Raw genomic sequence first — 18,598 nt, 5'->3', positions numbered from 1 at the left:
GCATGCAGATTTTGTCTGCATGTTGAAGTATAGGAAGTCAGTAAGAACTCGCTCAAATTATCTTGTGGAAGTTCTTCAATCATAATAACAACAAAGCATACATGAAATTGTTTGGAACTGCTTACTCTTGTTGTAGGTGACGCAACCCCAAAATCTTTTTCCAGGGTTTTCCTCAGTCCAGGAGATCTTTAATGGTGTTGGTAAATCGCAATAACATATGTATGACATCCCAGCACGCCCCACCGAGAAAAATTCAGTTGATAACTACGTTCGATTCAAATGTCAAAACAACAAAACAAAAGATAATTTTTTTTTTTAACAGCCTGATGCAAAAATAAAAAAAATAATAAAAAAAAATCCTAACTCAAAAACAAACCAATGGGTTAAGAACGCACCATGTCTGAAGAACGGGAAACTTCTTTCCCTCCCGAATCTCGTAGGCGACTTGATGATGTCATTCGTCCGATTGTTCAGCAGTTGCTCAGGAGAAACGGTCGTCCAGGACATATGGGACGCCACAGAAATATGCGTCGGCCTTATCTGCTTCAGTTCCTAAGCTTGACTTGGGGAGATTCGTCGGGCTGGAGCTGGTTAGGGTTAGGGGTCAGGATTTTCAGACATTTGGGAAAACAGGGGAAGAGGAAGACAACTTGTTTAGTTTTTAAATTTCCCTATTTTTGAAATAATAGTATGTGATTATGTGGATTTTCATAAGCACGTAGGATGTCTGAGGTGTGCACGGGGACAGGTGTCGCACATATACGCCAACACATGTAAGATGACATGACTGGACGTTAGTTTTGGACGAAAAATTGAACGGAGATACCATTTCCATCTTAGGCCGATGCAAATGTTTGAAAACCCTGACCCCTAACCCTAACCAGCTTCAACCCGACGAATCTCTCTAAATCAAGCTTAGGAACTGAAGTAGATAAAGCTGACGCATATTTCTGTGGCGTCCCACACCGTTTCTTCTAAGCAACTGCTGAACAATCGAACGAATGGCATCATCAAGTCGCCTCACATTTGATAAAAAAGAAAACTCATGAGACAAAAAATAAAGTTTGCAAACCACAGGGGTGTGTAGGGTATTTAACCCTTGTATAAAAGATATTTTTTTTCTTCCCCTCCCCCTCCCCATCTTAAATAATAGCGTTTAATAGAATCATAGGCATAATTTATCTTTAGGTTAAGATTTAGATTTTATATTTAAGTGTTTATTATTATTTTTATTTTTTAATTTACAATAAATACTGAATTGATAAATATAATTTCGCAAGACGTGTGAGAGAGTTACCAGCAATATTTGATCCAAAAAAATTCTAAAAAAAAAATAATCAGACAAAGGAAAACGCGCCCGAAGAAACGGCAAGAAGCGTGGTGGTGTCTAACGGATAAGATTCTTCCAATAAATATCAGACGCCACTCTCGGAGTCTGCAGCGTCTTCAATGCCTCAAACGCTGTTTCTCAAGCCCTTCATTTCTTCAGCTCCTCTTCTTAATAATTGGAGGTTCTCTCTCTTCATTTTGATAAACCCCAACAAAACCCAGAAAAAGAAGTGAAAAAAGTAATTGAAAAAGTAATTTTCAATATATAGGAATTCATTTGTGGGTTTCTTTATTTCTTTCAGGAAATCAAGTTTAAATGTGAATTCTTTGGACGCCAATGTTAAGATGCGGGGAAGAGTTTCGGTGGTTAGCATGGGAATGTTGGCGCCGAGGAAGTTGTTGCAGAAGCGGAAGAAAGCGGAGGTTTTCCGGGACGCCGCCGACGAAGCGGACCAGAAGAATTGGAGGAGACTGATGACTGAAATTGAGGAGACGGGCTCTGCGGTTTTGGTGCTGAAACGTGAGAGGGCTGGAAAGCTGGCCATTTCTAGAGACGTGGTGATTGGGACCTTGGTCAGATTAAAGCAGCTAAAGAAATGGAACCTTGTTAGTGAGGTATCTTTTTTTGCTTTTCTAAGAATGTTAATCTTTTAGTAATTGGAATTGGAGTGTACTTGAAGAAATGCACGAAATGGTAAACCAAATTTGTTTATCTTGGACCACAATGTTGTGAAAAAGGATTCGAGATACCTTCTTGAAGTCATTTTGTAACTTCTTGCCGAAATGGTAATGGTGCTCTTTAACTTTATCATTCATTTTTGATCATTTGGATTTTATTTGCAATTCATTCTTTCTATAAAGGACAATGGCTTATGCTGTTCTTAAACTTGTTGTTTTGGTGGTTGATATCCTTTTGATGATCTAATAGCTTGTCAAATGCTAATTTTGCTTGTCTTCTAGATCCTTGAATGGCTCAGGACTCAGGGCTGGTGGGAATTCAGTGAAATGGACTTCCTCATGCTTATTACGGCTTATGGAAAGAATGGGAACTTCAACGGGGCAGAGAGAGTTTTGGGCTTGATGAGTAAGAAAGGGTATGCACCGAGTGTGATTTCCCAGACTGCTCTTATGGAAGCGTATGGAAGAGGAGGCAGATGCAATAATGCAGAAGCAATATTTCGAAGGATGCAGTCTTCAGGCCCTGAACCTTCAGCTTTGACATATCAAATAATACTGAAGACATTTGTTGAGGTAATACTTTTTAGCCTATAGCTCCAAAACCTTCTTCAACTGAACTTCTTATCATCTCTAAAAGTCTCTAATTTAAGCTCTAACCTTAAATTTTTTATTCTGCACTAGATATCTTGATGATTCAGGTGCTTGATTCCTCAATTACCTTTTCTCCTTTTGCACTTGATGAATTAAGTGCCATTTCGGAGTATGGGTTGTGTTTATAATCAATTCAACACAGTAATTGCAATAAGATAAATATAAGCGATTGCTCTTATAAACTATAATAAACAATATCTAATATTGTTTAACCTGTTCTATTCTATAAACTTTTTTCTGCTCATAAACAAAATAGTATATGATCTAATTATGTTTTGCTAGATTGTTTTGAGTGTGTGTGTGGGTGGTTGGCTGTGTGTGTGAGTATGCATATAACATTCCTATGTGATTTTTGTAACACCCCCAGCCCATTAAGGCTAGGTTTGTTAACCCTAAAGCCTCAGAGGCGCTAATGTTACATATTAGATAACTCAGAGCATTTAAAGAACCACTAAAATGCATGACATGAAAAGTTTATGTCAGAAGTGTAAGGTCAAAACATATCAAATGTCATAATAAAAATTTAAATACTTAAAGTTGTTACATAAGTAAAGAAACATAACATGAGAATGCTATTTTCCCCAATTAAGCCTAAGCATTCTGGCCTCCTATCTCGTTCGTCTCATAACCTGAAAGGGGGAAAACAAAACATGAGCGAAAGGCCCAACAAGTAATACTCCAAACTGATTTTAAAATGGTAGGTTTAGAAAGATCATTTAACAAAATGAGACAAGAGTTCAGTTGACATAATACATATAACATATAAACAAACATGAACTTAAAACATTTCCATTATAAATCTTTCTAAATAAAAGTTTTAAGTTCAGAAAAAGATTTCATAAGATTAACTTCCTATCATCAAACTTGACCTAAATTATAATTTTTCTAAACCAATAAAGGTTTCTTCTTTCTCTTGTTAATTATGGCTTCGCATGTTATTGCGCCCCGCATGCATGGGTCGTGTGATCCAACCTTCGAGGATCTAGCAACACCTGTGGCTGCCGATGTGCCATAGCCAGTTGATTAACTACTCGATGCACTCAGCATGGTAAACATAGTGATTGCCACACCATCTCAACGTACTTAAGTGTGATATACGCCATTCCATCCCAGTACCAAGCTTCTTTCTTTCTATTAGGCCAAAAAGTTTCTTCAAAAAATATGGTTAAACCTTACACATGCTTATTCTTACTTTAAACTTTCAATTATCATATAAACTTAGCATGTGAAGAGGGGTACCATTTCCTTGCATAAAACTCTCCTTGTTTGGACATCCTCTTTCATACTTGAGCATATGTACCCATTTATGAGTGACAAACTTATTTGTAAAACATTGTAACATTTAAACATTTTAAAAGCATTTAACAATGTATAATAAATGTAGCATAGAGATTTGAATTGGTAACATTTAAAACACTTGAAAGCATTTTACAATGTATCCTAACGCAGAATAAGCATGATAAAATAGATTTTGAAATTGAAGACATTTCTAAGATAAAACATGATAATATAAATGTTGAGAATTGTAAACATTTTAAAGGGGTAGGGATTACTACTTACCTCGATACCCTTCTGAGAGCCATTTAAACTTCCTTTACCTAGACGTAAAGTCACCTTTTTAGAACATTGATAATGATGCGTTTTTAGGGATTATGCATGAATTATGCTTTTGAGACTTTAAAATATGGTGTTCATAAGTCCTTTACTATTTGCCATTCAACCTTATACAACACTCTTAAGGGGGTACTTAAGGGTTATAAGCGATAACTTACGAGGGTTAGCGACCTTGGACCCTGCTTCACTTACTGTCCTGGTTCGATTCTCTCGACGTTTCACCCCTTTCCTCTCGCTGGAATCCAACGAGACTTCAGCCAAATCCTTCCTAGTATCAAAGGCTACAACATATTCGAAAATCGTTGTGTTCCGATATCATTTGTTACATAAAATAGTGCGTAGGCATTAAAATCCAAGTTATGATATTCCAACAGTATGATGGCATGACCTTTACTGCTTCTAAAATTAATATTAATTCATCTTAACTCTGAATTGCATCAAACAAAATTTTTAATTCCTGACCCTCTCAGATAAATATCCTTACTAATTTTGTAAAACCCTTGTAAGAATTGCCTATCCAAAGTCTCTGTTGAAATTTCAGGTTTTCTGCTGCATAGCTAGAACAATCCAGATTTTTGTTTTATCTTTGAAAATTGATCTAACCCGTGCTTTTAAAATCACCAAATTAAATCTGGTCGATAATTCAACTGTTAGTTATAACTCCACAAAATTTTATGATTTCAATCCAAATCATTGCCAGAAAATCTGGAAATACCCTCTGGTCATTGGTCTCTGCCAGTGCAGTAATAGAAAACTAACCCTAACTTTGGAAATTCGGAACCTTATCAATTGACCTCAAAATATCATGAAATTTTACAAACTTGTTCTATTATGTATGAACTAACACCGTCATGAATTTTGTAATTTTTGTGCATGTCTTTTGCCCTCCACAATTTTTTTTTTTATCTTCGTCATTGCTGTTGTCAACCTAGAAATTCTAGATTTACAGTAGAATCCGATTTTGCACATCCTCTAAAATCATACCTAAAATGCCTAAAAAAAATTATTCCCTTCGAATCCTGATTTTGCACAAAGGTTCGTGCTTTTGTTAATTCCATCAGAGAACGAACAGAAGGGAATATTGATTGATATTCAGTAATACCATGTTCTATTTGTGGTTCAATTTCAAAAATTTGAGAACAATAAATTGAGGCAATCTCTGTATCCAAGTTTGACTGGATAAAGACCTGACATGTTTGGGTTATGGCTAGTGTGCCCAAAATGGTGACAACTTTTTCAAAACACACAAATTGAACACCTGGGCATGTTGCATACCTGACACCCATGCTCAACTCCATGTAGATCACAGTATATTTATGGCACCACAATATACGCATAGATGGGATGAGTTTCTGTTTTTTTTTGTTTTGTTTTGTTTTTTTTTAATTTTCCCTCTTTGTAAGTTGTTTTTGACAGTGGGAGTGACTCGTAACCTGAATATAATTTAGAATTTGGATTATCTTTATAAAAGCCACCAATATTTACAACTTAATATATGGATTTATTTGTCTCCATCTTGCAATTTCATGACTAACTGGAGCTACTACAGGCAGGTAAGTTCAAGGAAGCTGAAGAAATTTTTGAGACCCTTTTGAATGAAGAAAAACCACCTTTGAAGCCAGACCAAAAGATGTTTCACATGATAATTTATATGCATAAGAAGGCTGGGAGTTATGATAAAGCTCGAAAAATATTTGCAGTGATGGCTGAGCAAGGAGTTCAGCAATCGACAGTTACTTATAATAGCTTAATGTCATTCGAGACAAATTACAAAGAAGTTTCAAAGATCTATGACAAGGTAAAGTTAAAATACTTTCTGACTTCATATAGCTGAAATATGACATGAAGTAACAGTCAACAATGAAATATAGTTCCCTCATACTTGCTCTAGTCAACATTCTGATAACATGTTCTTTGGTGAAGTTCTCATATAGGGCATATGAAAATTTGGGAGGAGATCCTCTCTGTTGTTTTTATTCTAAACAAGATGGGTGGCGTTTTTGTTCTTGATGGAGACAATTAATATAGCAGAACAATATGGGAAAATGGGTTTGGCGTTTATTTTTATTGTTTTTTCTAAAATGCAGTGTGTAGGTAAGGAATACAAAAGGTTTGCAATGAGATTTGAGGGATGTGCAAGCCTTTGTAAGTTAAAATTTTTAAGGGCCTTTTTCATCAACTAGAATTAGCAACATCTTTACGTGGTAGACATGGAAACATGATAAGTTACTCATGGTTTTTACACTTATCATGAAAAGAGGAAAAGGCTTATCATAATTCTATGTAAATAGAAGCAGAAACACATATTCAGGTGAAGAGAACTAGTTTTTTAATGGTAATCAAGTTGACATGTTTTGTGGAAATTGATACAAAATACCAACCAGAATTTTAAAGCACTGAATCTCTTATCCTGTGGCACAAGTGATTGACTTCGTGTAGTCACAAGTCATAAGGGACGCACATGCTATTATCTCATGACAAAGTTGTAAATATGAGGGAGCCGTTAGTTTTTTTTTTTTTTTCTTTTTTTTTCCTGCTTTTGTTTTTAATACTCCTTGATTTTTCATCGTTCGGCCCTCCCCCATCTTTTAATCTTTTGTTAATATTAAATTCATCAGATTTTTGAAGTATATGCCTGAATTTTAGATGCAAAGAGCTGGTCTTCGACCTGATGTTGTCAGCTATGCCTTACTTATTAATGCTTATGGGAAAGCAAGAAGGGAGGAAGAAGCACTAGCCGTTTTTGAGGAGATGCTTGATGCTGGTGTCAGGTGTGTAGGCACATTCATAACTTTTCTTCTATTACAGGGACTGAGGTTTTGAAAGTTCAAATCTGAGGAGAAATGGGTTGTATCAATTAAACTCATATAACCCCAAGCTCACTGAACTTAGTGAAGCTAATTTGGTTGGTTGGCTCCTTTGCACATATTTTGTAGCATGGCAATTCGGGTTCATGGGTCGGGTTTGTGTTGTGTTAAGGCATGGCTATAGGACTGTATGGGTCAATCTGAACTCGATCCATTTAATTAATCGTACTAAACCCTTGAACCCTGACACAACCCATTTAACTAAATGGGTGACACGACATGACTCACCTAACTCATTTAATAAACTGATCTCGTTTAATAAACCGATCGTGTTGGGTTGACCTGTTTCAACCCGTTTAATATAAATGGGCTGAATTGACACAAATACTTGATCTGACCTAATTCACACAATTTCATATCTGATACTATCAATTATGTACATTCACAACTAGATTCATGTCGATCAATTTGATAATTGGTATCTGTAACTATAATTAACAATCAATTTGTAATTTAATTATACGGGTCAATTGCGGGTTGACATGAATTTGACATGTTTATTAGTCGGGTTTAACCGGTTGGACCCATCATGACCCGAGCCCAAACCCGATTACACTAAACCATAACCCTCTAATTTTGTGTTGGGTTTGTGGGTGGTGTTTACTTTCTGTATTTGAAGGAATAAACTTGGCTTATCATCTCTGTTTTGTATCTTCTGGCACTCCGGAAAGTCTATGAAATCCAATCCCCTCAAGTGATGGCAATGAAACAGAACCCAATCTATAATTGCGTTATGAACTCCAGTTAAAACCTTTATATTACAACCTTTATCTAGAATTGTGTTAGGAGTGGTCAGCCTTGTTTGTGGTCATTATTTGTTATGCAAAACTCTGAACTTTTTGTTTCTGGGCTGGGGTTACATTATTCTAAATACTTTGCTGAGTCAAGCTGGTGGAAACTGACTAGCCAATTAATGGCCAACTACAATTTTTTTATTAGAGATCACCATTGCTTTTGAAGATTACAATACCTATCATTATGTCTTTTCCACAGACCAAGCCGCAAAGCTTATAACATTCTGCTTGATGCATTTGCTATCTCTGGGATGGTGGAGCAAGCTCGCACCGTGTTTAAGAGTATGAGAAGGGACAGGTGAAGTTTTCATTACCTGCATTGTGGTCACTCTTTATTTTCTAACCCGTGTTGCTATATACACTTTGACAAGTAAAGAATTCATTCATTGAAAAATGTTGAGGCTTATTGTGGTTGATTTCTCAAAGACAGGAGTCTTTCCATTGTGCTTGATAATGAACAATAGATGATAACCTATGCTGCATCAGCATGGACTTTTTTTAGGCGGCAACCTGTTTCAGAAATTAGATAAAATATTTTAACTAGATATTTCAACTGTATCTTTCTTTCTTTCTGTCAAGCTCTGTTCAGATAAATGAAGTACATAGGTTGATGTCATTAAAATATATTCTAGGTAGGGGCCTAGCAGTTGTTTGGTATGTGTCCTCCGTGAGGCCATCCATGTTTAGGCATTACTGCCTCAGTCTTAAGTCTCTCCTGTGCTAATTTTTTAATTTTTAAGAGCTTGTTTGATATCAGCCGGGAAATTGCCTTGGTGAATCATTTCTAAAAGACAGGTTTTATCATTCAAATGTCACTTGTCACAGCACATTTGCATGCATGTCCATGAGTGGCAGGTCGATGGAAGCAATAACACATGGACAGACAGACAGTACAGACAGACATGGATGGACATGCATGCAAATGTGCTGTGACAGGTGACATTCGAATGATAAAACCTGTCTGTACCGTCTGTCTGTCCATGTGTTATTGCTTCCATCAACCTTTCACTCAATCCTGTTGGCCCCCCTCCCCCCCAGGTATTTTCTTTTTGTTTTTTATTGTTTACTTCAGATTTATTTTCCCACTTTCCCCTATTTATTTCACTTTCTTTCTAGCGTAAGTTTCTCCTTAGACAGTGTTCATGGTGCATTCACTGGTCCTTCCCCTTAACCCCCCCTCCCTTTCTCCTATAGCCATAGCAATACATTCTTTTTGATTTGGAGGGAGACGTTTGCAAGGGTTGGGTTATATAGAGTGGGTGCTTTTGGAGGAGGCTCTTGGGTTTTGTGGCCAAGGTCACAGTATTTAATAGCTGGCAGTTTAGTATGGGGGACAATGGTTTTAGAGGAGAGTAGTAGTGAAAAGAATGTATTGTTGTTGCTCCTACGGTTGGCTATGGTGCTCAAAGATTGAGTGTGTGGGTAAGAAAGACAACCTATTCTGAATATCTCTCCATCTTCTTTGTGATGTAAAATAGAATAAGAGCAGAATGGATAATTTGAAGTGCATTGGGTGTTCGGCGATGGTCAGCGAGTGAGGGCGTCCTGACGAGGTAGTCATGGGTTTTTTTTGGCAGTTTTGCCTTTTTGTTTGTTAGTGATGGGTTATTTGAGTTATTTCTATGTTGAAGCAAAATCTTTCGAGCTTCGTCCAGAGGAGGGGAACATAGGTATCCGTTTTGCCGAGAGGACCAGAGGAGTATATCAAGCGATGATTCCGGACAAGCCGAGCGTGGTGTGGTTGCTGAATACGGTGGAGGAGTTGATTAGAAGAGAGAAGTTGAGAGAATTCTACCGTACTTTGAGGGTTGGTAGCATAGTGTACGTTGTGCAGAAGTGTGTGGATAGTCATGGAAGGTTCTTGGAGCTATCAGAATACTGTGTAGGAGAGTGGAGAAGCTTCATCATCATTCTGGAGGGCCAAGAAGGTAGAGGGTGGTGGGGCAATTGTGTCCTACAGATGAGGAAGGTGGTCAATTATCTCGAGTTGTGTGGTGCTATTGGAAGTAGGGACAGAAAGGCATATGTTGGTAACCACAGATGTCGCAGATGGTGGATCATGGACGAAATTTTGGATTGAGTTATGGTAGCTAATGAATGTCTGGACAATCGGATTAAATTTGGGGAACTTGGTGTGATATGTAAATTGGGCTTGGAGAAGGCTTATGATCATGCGAATTTGGAGTTTTTGCTATACTTATTGAAGAGATGTGGATTTGGATTTTTTACGGTGTGTTTCTCCATTCTTATTAATGGGCCTCTTTCTAGATTCTTTAGCAATTCTTGTGGATGGAGACAAGGAGATATTTTATCACTGTTATTGTTTGTGGTTGTTATGGAGGCTCTAAGTTAGATGATGTCTGCTACAATGGATAGGGGACTCTTATCAGGTTTTTCAGTGGGATCGAGGAATAATGTAGAACTTATAGTGTCTTATCTATGTTTGCGGATGATACTTTGATTTTTGTTAGACAAATTGTGAACAACTCCGTCATATGCTATGTCTATTCGTATGTTTTGAAGCGTTTTTGGGATTGAAGATTAATTTGGCCAAGTCAGAGCTAGTTCCTGTTGGAGATGTGGGTGATGTAGAAGGTCTAGCTCGTATTCTTGGTTGTAGAGTGGCATCTTTACCGATGAAGTAGTTGGGTATTCCCTCGGGAGCTTTCTATAAGGCTACATCTATTTGGAATTGTATTGTTGAAAAAAATGGAGCATCGTTTGGCTATTTGGAAGAGACTTTATTTGTCTAAGAGAAGTAGATTGACTTTGATAATAATAATAATAATAAAAACACTCTTTCCAATTTCCTAATTATTTGTCTCTCTTCCATATTCCTCTAGCAGCCAATAGGTTTGAAAAACTTAAGAGGGATTTTTTTATGGGGAAGAATTGGTGATGAGTTTAAGTTTCATTTAGTTAAATGGTTGAGAACTTATACTCTAATGAAATCAGCTGGTTTGGGGGTAAAAAACATAATTCAGTTTAACCGAGCTCTTCTAGAAAAATGGTTATGGTGTTATGCTACGAAAAAGGAGGCTTTGTGGAGATCAGTAGTGGAAACTAAATAGGATAGTTTGAGTAGAGGTTGGTGTTCCAAGTAGGTAGCGGGGCCTTTTGGATTGGGTGTATGAAAATATATAAAGAGGGGGTGAGAAGTTTTCTCGAGTTTTGTTAGATATGAGGTGGGAGAAGGGTCCAAGGTTAGGTTTTGGCATAATCTGTGGTGTGGGGAACAACCCCTGAAGATTTTTTTTCCAGACTTGTTTGGTATTGCAAGTTGTAAGGGCGGGTGGGTGGTGGATCATATGCAATTTTGAAATGAAAATCTTCAGTGGAATATATTTTTTAGCAGACCAGTGCATGATTAGGAGGTGGATTTGGTCTCTTCTTCATTTGAGTTGTTGTATCCTCTATCAGATTGAGACAAGGAAGTGAAGATAGAAGAATATGTTGGATGGATCCCTTCCGAAAGGGAGAAGTTTGAAGTGAGCTTCTATTATCATGTGTTATCCATTGCTGCTAGTTCCCAGTTTCCTTGGAAGAGGATTCGGAGAGTTGAGTCTCCTTTGAGAGTGGCATTCCTTGTGCGGACGATGGCATTAGGGAGAATCTTGACTTTGAACAACCTGAGGAAGACAAGCGTCATAGTGGTTGGCTTGTGTTATATATGTAAGGAGTTTGGAGTCCATTGATCTTTCTTCATCACTGTGAAGTGGCAAGAGATTTATGGAGTTTGCTTTTCCATCTTTTTGGTGTTGATTGAGTTATACCTAGAATGGTAAGAGAGTTGGTGAGTTGGAGAGGTCAGGTGGGAAGCCGTAACATTTTGGAAGTTTAGAGGATTGACTCCTTTGTGTTTAATGTGATGCATTTGGTGAGAACAAAATGTAAGGAGCTTTGTAGACCGAGAGACTTCGCTGGTAGAACAAAAAAATATTATGTTTAAATCCCTTTATACATGGATAGTGATGTTTAATAGTCTGCAATATTCTCTTTTTTTTTTTTATATATTTTATAAGTTAGTCTGCAATATTCTAACATGTCTAATTTTTTACTTCAATTCTCTCTCTCTCTCTCTCTCTCTAATAGGAGGTTTCTCTTGTATACTTTTTGTGTACTAGGTTTGCGTCCCTTTGTGCTTTTCTAATAAGATTGATTACTTATAAAACAAAAAATGTGGTGACCTGATTCATTTTGTCATTCTCCTTTATGTTTCAATTTAGTCAACTATTTGTACCTTGTCTTTCAAGCACAAGGATTCCCTGTAGAAGTTCATTTAAAATGTTGATTAGTCAGATAAATTCAATCACCCCTATTTATATTTGGCAAGTAGAAAGCCTCAAAAAATGTTCTCTGTTGTAATCCTTTCAAATGTGTGACGAAGCAAAGGATCATACAATATGACTCTTATTTTCTGTAAAGAATGAGGAAGTATTGATGCAACGAGTCAATGACCAAATGCATGTACATCTTGATGGGAAATAATGTCAAGGAGTCTGGATATTGCCATATTAATAGCAGGAATATCTACCCCTGTCGATTTGCTCTGTTTTACAATGAGAAGGGTGCACTACTCTTATCATCGTTTCTTATTTGCAGATTTACCCCAGATCTTTGCTCTTATACGACTATGTTATCTGCTTATGTCAATGCTTCTGACATGGAGGGTGCTGAAAAATTCTTCAGAAGACTAAAGCAAGATGGATATGAACCCAATGTTGTGACTTATGGGGCATTGATCAAAGGGTATGCAAAGACAAATAATCTTGAGAAGATGATGGAGAAATATGAGGAAATGCAGGCATGCGGTGTCAAAGCAAATCAAACTGTCTTAACCTCGATCATGGATGCATATGGCAAGAACAGGGATTTTGGCAGTGCTGTTGTTTGGTACAAAGAAATGGAATCTTGTGGGTTTTCTCCTGATCAGAAAGCAAAGAATATTCTTTTGTCTTTGGCTAAAACAGCAGAAGAACAAGAGGAAGCTGACCAACTTGCAAGAAATTTGGATCAATCTGGCAACGAACAAAGAGCAAACAGGGTTTCCAGGTTTATCGATGAGGATTACGAGGACGATAATGAGGATGTATATGATGATGACGCAGAAGAGGCTATCAATGGTGATCATAGAAACAGTTTAGAAGATCTACATACTTTACACTCTTTGCATTTGTGAATTTGAAATTGCTGTATTTTGTGTTAAAGTTGTATTACTCACCCTTGAAAATTAAATCAGCGATGGCATGAGGTTGAGAGTTATGTACCTTAATGGCATGTGAAGGAGAGTCCACTCTGCTCTTCATGATACAAAAACTAAGTCATTTCTCATGGCGAGTGGATATCTTCAAAAACCACACTGCTTATTGCATATCTTTGCTCCAACTGCAGCTGGAAAATTTGAGCCTCCTTCACTTCTAAGAGCGTCGACAGCAATATTTTAGTTATTCAAAATACATCATTTTTTTTTTTATTTTAGCTACTAACTTTCAATACAAATTCCAACAAATTATCTATTTTACTCTGTTTTTTATAAATATTATTTTTCGGTGTTCTAAGAATAAAGATAAGAGTAAAGAGATAGGGAGCACACGGTTCTTTCTCCAACAAGAAAAATGATACTTATTCTTATAGTATGCTACAATGAATAACAAGATATTGCTATTCACTGAAGCAAAAATTGTATTCTACCTCTTCTAAACCTAATTTGCTGGAGATGAAAATTGGGTGATATTAGCTAAAAATAACTATTATGAGGAGTTTGCCTAATTTATTCGAGATGCTCTAATGCAAAATGATGAATTGTGCATTCAATAACTAGGTGAGTTTTGGAACTATTTTAATTTCGTTATACCAATTAATGCAACTATAGAAAAGTAGGATTCGGATTCTCAGCAATTTGCTGTACAGTTATAAGAGTTGCAAGACTTAGGGAACACAACAATTGGGAGGCCTCCAATGAAGGCGTGCCATGTGGCTAGTAGTTACGGTAAATATTTTATAAAAGGCAGCAAACACCATATAAAAAATGAGACTTTCGTCTCCTCTTAGACGCTATATTTTGTTTTCTTAAGATTATGCACTTAGGTTACATTGACTTAAGGATCGGATCTATCCCCTGTCGGCCTGTTGGATAGGATTCGAACTCAAGACCTCTGCTCTGATACAATGTTAAATTACCACTTGTCCTAAAAGCTTAAACTGATAGGAAAAGATAAATTTAATTATTTAACCAATACTTTAACACACATAACACCCTTTCTAGAAAATGTTCTCTTCCTTTTTCTTTTTTTTTAATCAATGGAGTCGAGTATACGCCGCCATTAACGAAACAAATTGGAAAATTTCATGAAAACATTTGTTTTCTCAAAGTGAAAAAAGTTGTGAATGCTTGCAAATAAAGATAATTTTGTATTTATTAGAAAAAAAAAATGAAGAAGAAGAAGAGGAGGAAGATCATTTTGCATTAATTGGGAGCAGTTGTAGGAGTTGAACCTCGACCCAATCATAAGGAGTTTGATAATAAAATTTGTTTTGTGTTTTTTTTTTTTAATCATTATCATAGGGTTGTGTTAACGGGTTGATGAGGTGGCGTAATCTTGATCCTTTATTTTGGTTAGGAACTCCAGAGGATCTTGGTCCTTGTAAAGCATGTGTATAGAAAGAGACATGGGGATGATATATTTGACACAAGTTAGACTTTTTTCTCATTCACAAGTAACTCATTCAAAACGAAATGCACAAAAAAAGGAAACCCTATGCGCCAAAACTAATATCTAATTCATCAAAAAAAAAAAAAAAAAAAAAAAAATTATATCTAAAATACAGAAAAATCCAAAAAAAAACTGTAAAAGTTGGGTTTGCCTAGAATATATAGATCATCTCTTAAATGTCTGCCACCAAGTCTAAATTATCTTCCTCTGCAGATTTCTTCAACCTTTCAGCTGCTCTTTCAACCTGCAAAAAGCATTGTGTATGAGAAAAACATGTCCAATGCAATCCAAATATGATAAAAGTAAGTTCATTAAAAGAGAGCACTCAGGAACTGTTCAAGAAGCCTGAATAATTACCTCAGTATTCCAATTTGTTCTGACCGTAAGAATGATTAGAGTTGCCGTTTGCAAAATAACTCCAATGATCATTCCCCACCAAATCCCCTGACAAATCCCACCATCATCCCGTTGTTAGAATGTTAATTAAATGATTTTCTATCGGCTTAAACTCTTAGAATAAGTGATAATTTAACCCTGTTTCATTACTAGAGAGAGAGAGGAAGGTAGAGATTGGACTTACTGCCACTCCTAGACTGGTTTTGAAGCCAAGAACACACCCAATTGGAAGACCAATAACATAGTAAGTGGCCAGGTTAACATAAGCCACCACACCTTGCCATCCACTCCCAATTGCCACACCTGAAATCTCAAAGCAAAAATAAATAAATAATGATGCTTATCTATCTATATTTTCCTTCTTTTCTTTTTTTATTTTATTTTTATTTGGTCCATAAAGCCCGGTTTATTTCATGAGTAATGTTATGTAGTAGACCGTCGTACAACTGCAACACAACTAGGATGAAGTGTCAATGCAAATCGGCCTTGGGATCAATAAATACTTAAAAAAAAGAAAAATTTAAAGACTGATTTTCACTGTCACATTATCGTAATTGCATAACAGTCATATAGCAGTACACTAGATAATAGTTATCTTATTTCATTTTATCTACTCTGAGAGGATAGGATAGCATGTTAATAATAACAATACCTGAGAGTATAGGTTGAATGCCATTCAAGAAAACAGAAATGGCAAGCAATGGAGTCAAAGCTGACACTGCCTCAATAACCTCAGTGTCAGATGTAAAGAGTTGGCTCAATCCAACGCGGAAAATCAGAACAATTGCACTGAAAACTATGCTAATCAGGATGCTGGTTCCATTCACCACCAATACTGAAAATTTTGCAACACTCGGATGCCCTGCCCCAAGCTCATTACTCACTCGAACACTGGCTGCAGCAGCCAGCCCCAACATAAATTGCATGTCCCAGTTCAAGTAATTCATGCTGCATTATATTCACATTACAACTTTGTCAAGTTAGTTAACAATGTTCGCAAAACGGAAAACAAAAAGAATAATGTTATTTAGTAAATTGTTATACGACTGTTGTACAACTTGATGATGTGGTACTGAAATCAACCACTAGCTCAGCACTCGTGAAAAGAAAAAAAAAAGAAAAGAGAAAAAAAGGATTGATTGTCATTGTCACGTCATCCTAGTTGGATGACTGTCGTATAACAGCATTACGCAAAACAAAACAAAATAAAAAATAAACAAAATGAAGCAGAGATAGGGTTTGACATACCAAATAGAAATGGAGTCCAATGAGATTGTAGGGTCAGGCAGGAGCCCTGATATGAGTACTAATCCTTGGTTGTACCATATCTCCAAACTAAATTAAAAAACATCATGGTAACTATTAGAATGTAGAGAGAGACAGAGACAGAGAGGCAAAATTAAATGTTTGTAACATACATACCACAACATGACAGCAGAAGCTACAGTGAGCTTGAAATAAGGCCAAATTCCTCTGAAGGCTTTCATGGAGAAACCAGTCCATGTTTCCTTGCAATAGGGGCTTAAAAGAATGTAAAGCCCATTGACAATGACAAGAAGCCACCAAGAGAAGCTCAGTGTGAGAGCAGCCCCCCAAAGGCCGTAGTCCAAAACATAGACTACCAACCATGTGAGCAGAGTGTGCAGCAGGAACACTCCCACAGACATGTATGCCAGAGGATTTACAATGTTCTGTGCTTGCAGGAACCTCTGCATTGGGCAGCTTATTGCAAATGCATAAATCTGGGGTATCAAACCGCGCGCAAAAATCTGGCCTTGCTCGGCTATGCTCGCTGACTGCCCAATGGCTACGAGGATTGGGCCAGAGTACCAGTAGAGGAAGGTAAGGAGGACTGCTGCTCCCAGGTGCAAAATGATTGCTCTTTGGCATATGATGCCCATTGCCGCGTACTTTTTTGCCCCATACGCTTGTCCACACACCGTTTGAACAGCACTGGCCATGCCCAACTGTGTTTTTTACAAGCCAAAAGTTAAACATACATACATACATACAAGTATTCATCAAACATGCAGCGGATCTGCTTGAACAAATTAAGATTAAAAATGCTATTTAGCAGACTGTGCCGGTGAAAACCAGCACTTAATTTTCACTATCATGTTATCTTAGTTGTATTCGTACGATAGTCTACTAAATAGCATTATTCGATCGAGAATATAAAGCATACCATAATGCCATAAGCAAGACCCTGAATTCCAACGCTGGCTACTGAGGCCCCAGCAAGCTCCAGCGCTCCCAAATGGCCAGTGAACATGAGGGTGACAAAGCTTAGCATGTAATTGAAGATGGAAACAATAATGGATGCCCCAGATAGAATCCAGAGGAGCCTCGACTCCCACCCGACTAATCGCGGCCACCATCGGATCGCCACTGGCCGGTGTTCCAAGAACTCTTCAACTGCGACGGACGATAAGTCGGGAATCCGGGAATGTGAGTCAAGGCCGAGTAGCAGCGTCTGGTACTCTGCAGAGCCCATAATTGGAAGCCCCACGGCAGTGCCCCCTCTACTACTTCAGCAGTCTAATTTTAGGCACACTTGGTATTGGAAACAAGTAGAGCGGATAATTTAGAGTGAGAGGTGAAATGAGACAAGGGAGTACTATTAATATCGATTGGTACGAAGGAATAGAAGAGTTTATAACTACTATTCCATTAGTCGGGGTCTGGTACCAACCAGTTTATTCACGTGCAAGTCGGGGGAGATTGACGAGTAGCTAAAGCTAACCCCCTATATTAAGACTTAAGCACCTGGAAGTTTTTTAATGTTTTTGTTATTATTATTATTAATTGAAATACGTACTATACCCCCATTCTAACCTTTATCCCATTGGTTGCTGACTTGCTATTGCGTGCAAGCAGTTCTTGATTTTTTTTTTTTTTTATCAATAATTGTTCTTAAAGTTGATGAGCAATGCCATATTAAGTTAATGGGATGGAAGCAGAGTGAGATTTTTTTTTTTTTTAACAAGAGCTGTTTGATAGAAAGTGGCACATCAATCAGAAATGGATTGTGGTATTTGTCATTACTATACTATTATTATTAATATTTTGGTCCGAAAAGAGGGAATGATGTGGAAATTAAATTCAAATGGGAACTTGAACTTGGGAGCCAAGACTGTCAGGGGGTCAGAGAAAAGGGCATTCTCGGAGTCGGAGCCCACATAAGAGAAAGAAAGGGGCTTCTTTCTCTTTTTACTCTGTGTTTTTGTGCGTGGGGTACAGTAGTGTGGTTTGGATTCACCTTTCCATCTGCTAAATTAGGTCAACACGTGCACCTACTACTACGTTCTTTCTTTTTCGTCTTGCATGGATGGATGGATGCCTGTTAACTCAAAAATATTCGCATGCGGTGGCAGAGGCAGGAACAAAAGATTCACCTACGGCCTTAGAAAAAAAAAAAAAAAAAACCTTGGGGTCCGGTGTCATGTTGACCAAAATGGTAGTGGCACTTTGCTGAGGTTAGGCGATGATTGTGAGGTGAGGTAATGTTGCTGCAGCCAGTATGTTGTTTTGATAGATATATTTATGAAGGTTGGTG

General features: G+C 37.3%; 2 protein-coding genes across 2 annotated transcripts; one reads left to right on the top strand and one right to left on the bottom strand.

The window, feature by feature from the left end:
- The first annotated feature begins 1,318 nt into the window (after window positions 1–1,318).
- On the top strand, window positions 1,319–13,347 carry LOC133861596 (pentatricopeptide repeat-containing protein At3g59040). The gene is made up of 7 exons (XM_062297386.1): window positions 1,319–1,511; window positions 1,632–1,944; window positions 2,290–2,580; window positions 5,822–6,070; window positions 6,919–7,043; window positions 8,133–8,231; window positions 12,536–13,347. Exons 1-7 carry the CDS (start codon window positions 1,450–1,452, stop codon window positions 13,110–13,112), a joined length of 1,716 nt encoding a protein of 571 aa, XP_062153370.1. The 5' UTR covers window positions 1,319–1,449; the 3' UTR covers window positions 13,113–13,347.
- Window positions 13,348–14,589: 1,242 nt separating this feature from the next.
- On the bottom strand, window positions 14,590–17,648 carry LOC133861595 (protein DETOXIFICATION 41). Its single transcript, XM_062297384.1, has 7 exons — window positions 17,228–17,648; window positions 16,465–17,009; window positions 16,291–16,377; window positions 15,695–15,990; window positions 15,227–15,345; window positions 15,004–15,090; window positions 14,590–14,890 (listed from the first exon to the last, which is right to left on the bottom strand). Exons 1-7 carry the CDS (start codon window positions 17,534–17,536, stop codon window positions 14,819–14,821), a joined length of 1,515 nt encoding a protein of 504 aa, XP_062153368.1. The 5' UTR covers window positions 17,537–17,648; the 3' UTR covers window positions 14,590–14,818.
- Between the last annotated feature and the right edge of the window lie 950 nt (window positions 17,649–18,598).

Source organism: Alnus glutinosa, chromosome 2 (assembly GCF_958979055.1).
Source record: "Alnus glutinosa chromosome 2, dhAlnGlut1.1, whole genome shotgun sequence".
NCBI classification, from domain to species: Eukaryota; Viridiplantae; Streptophyta; class Magnoliopsida; order Fagales; family Betulaceae; genus Alnus; species Alnus glutinosa.
Note: the sequence above shows the minus strand (reverse complement) of the source record. Positions and strands in the feature narration are given on the sequence as shown.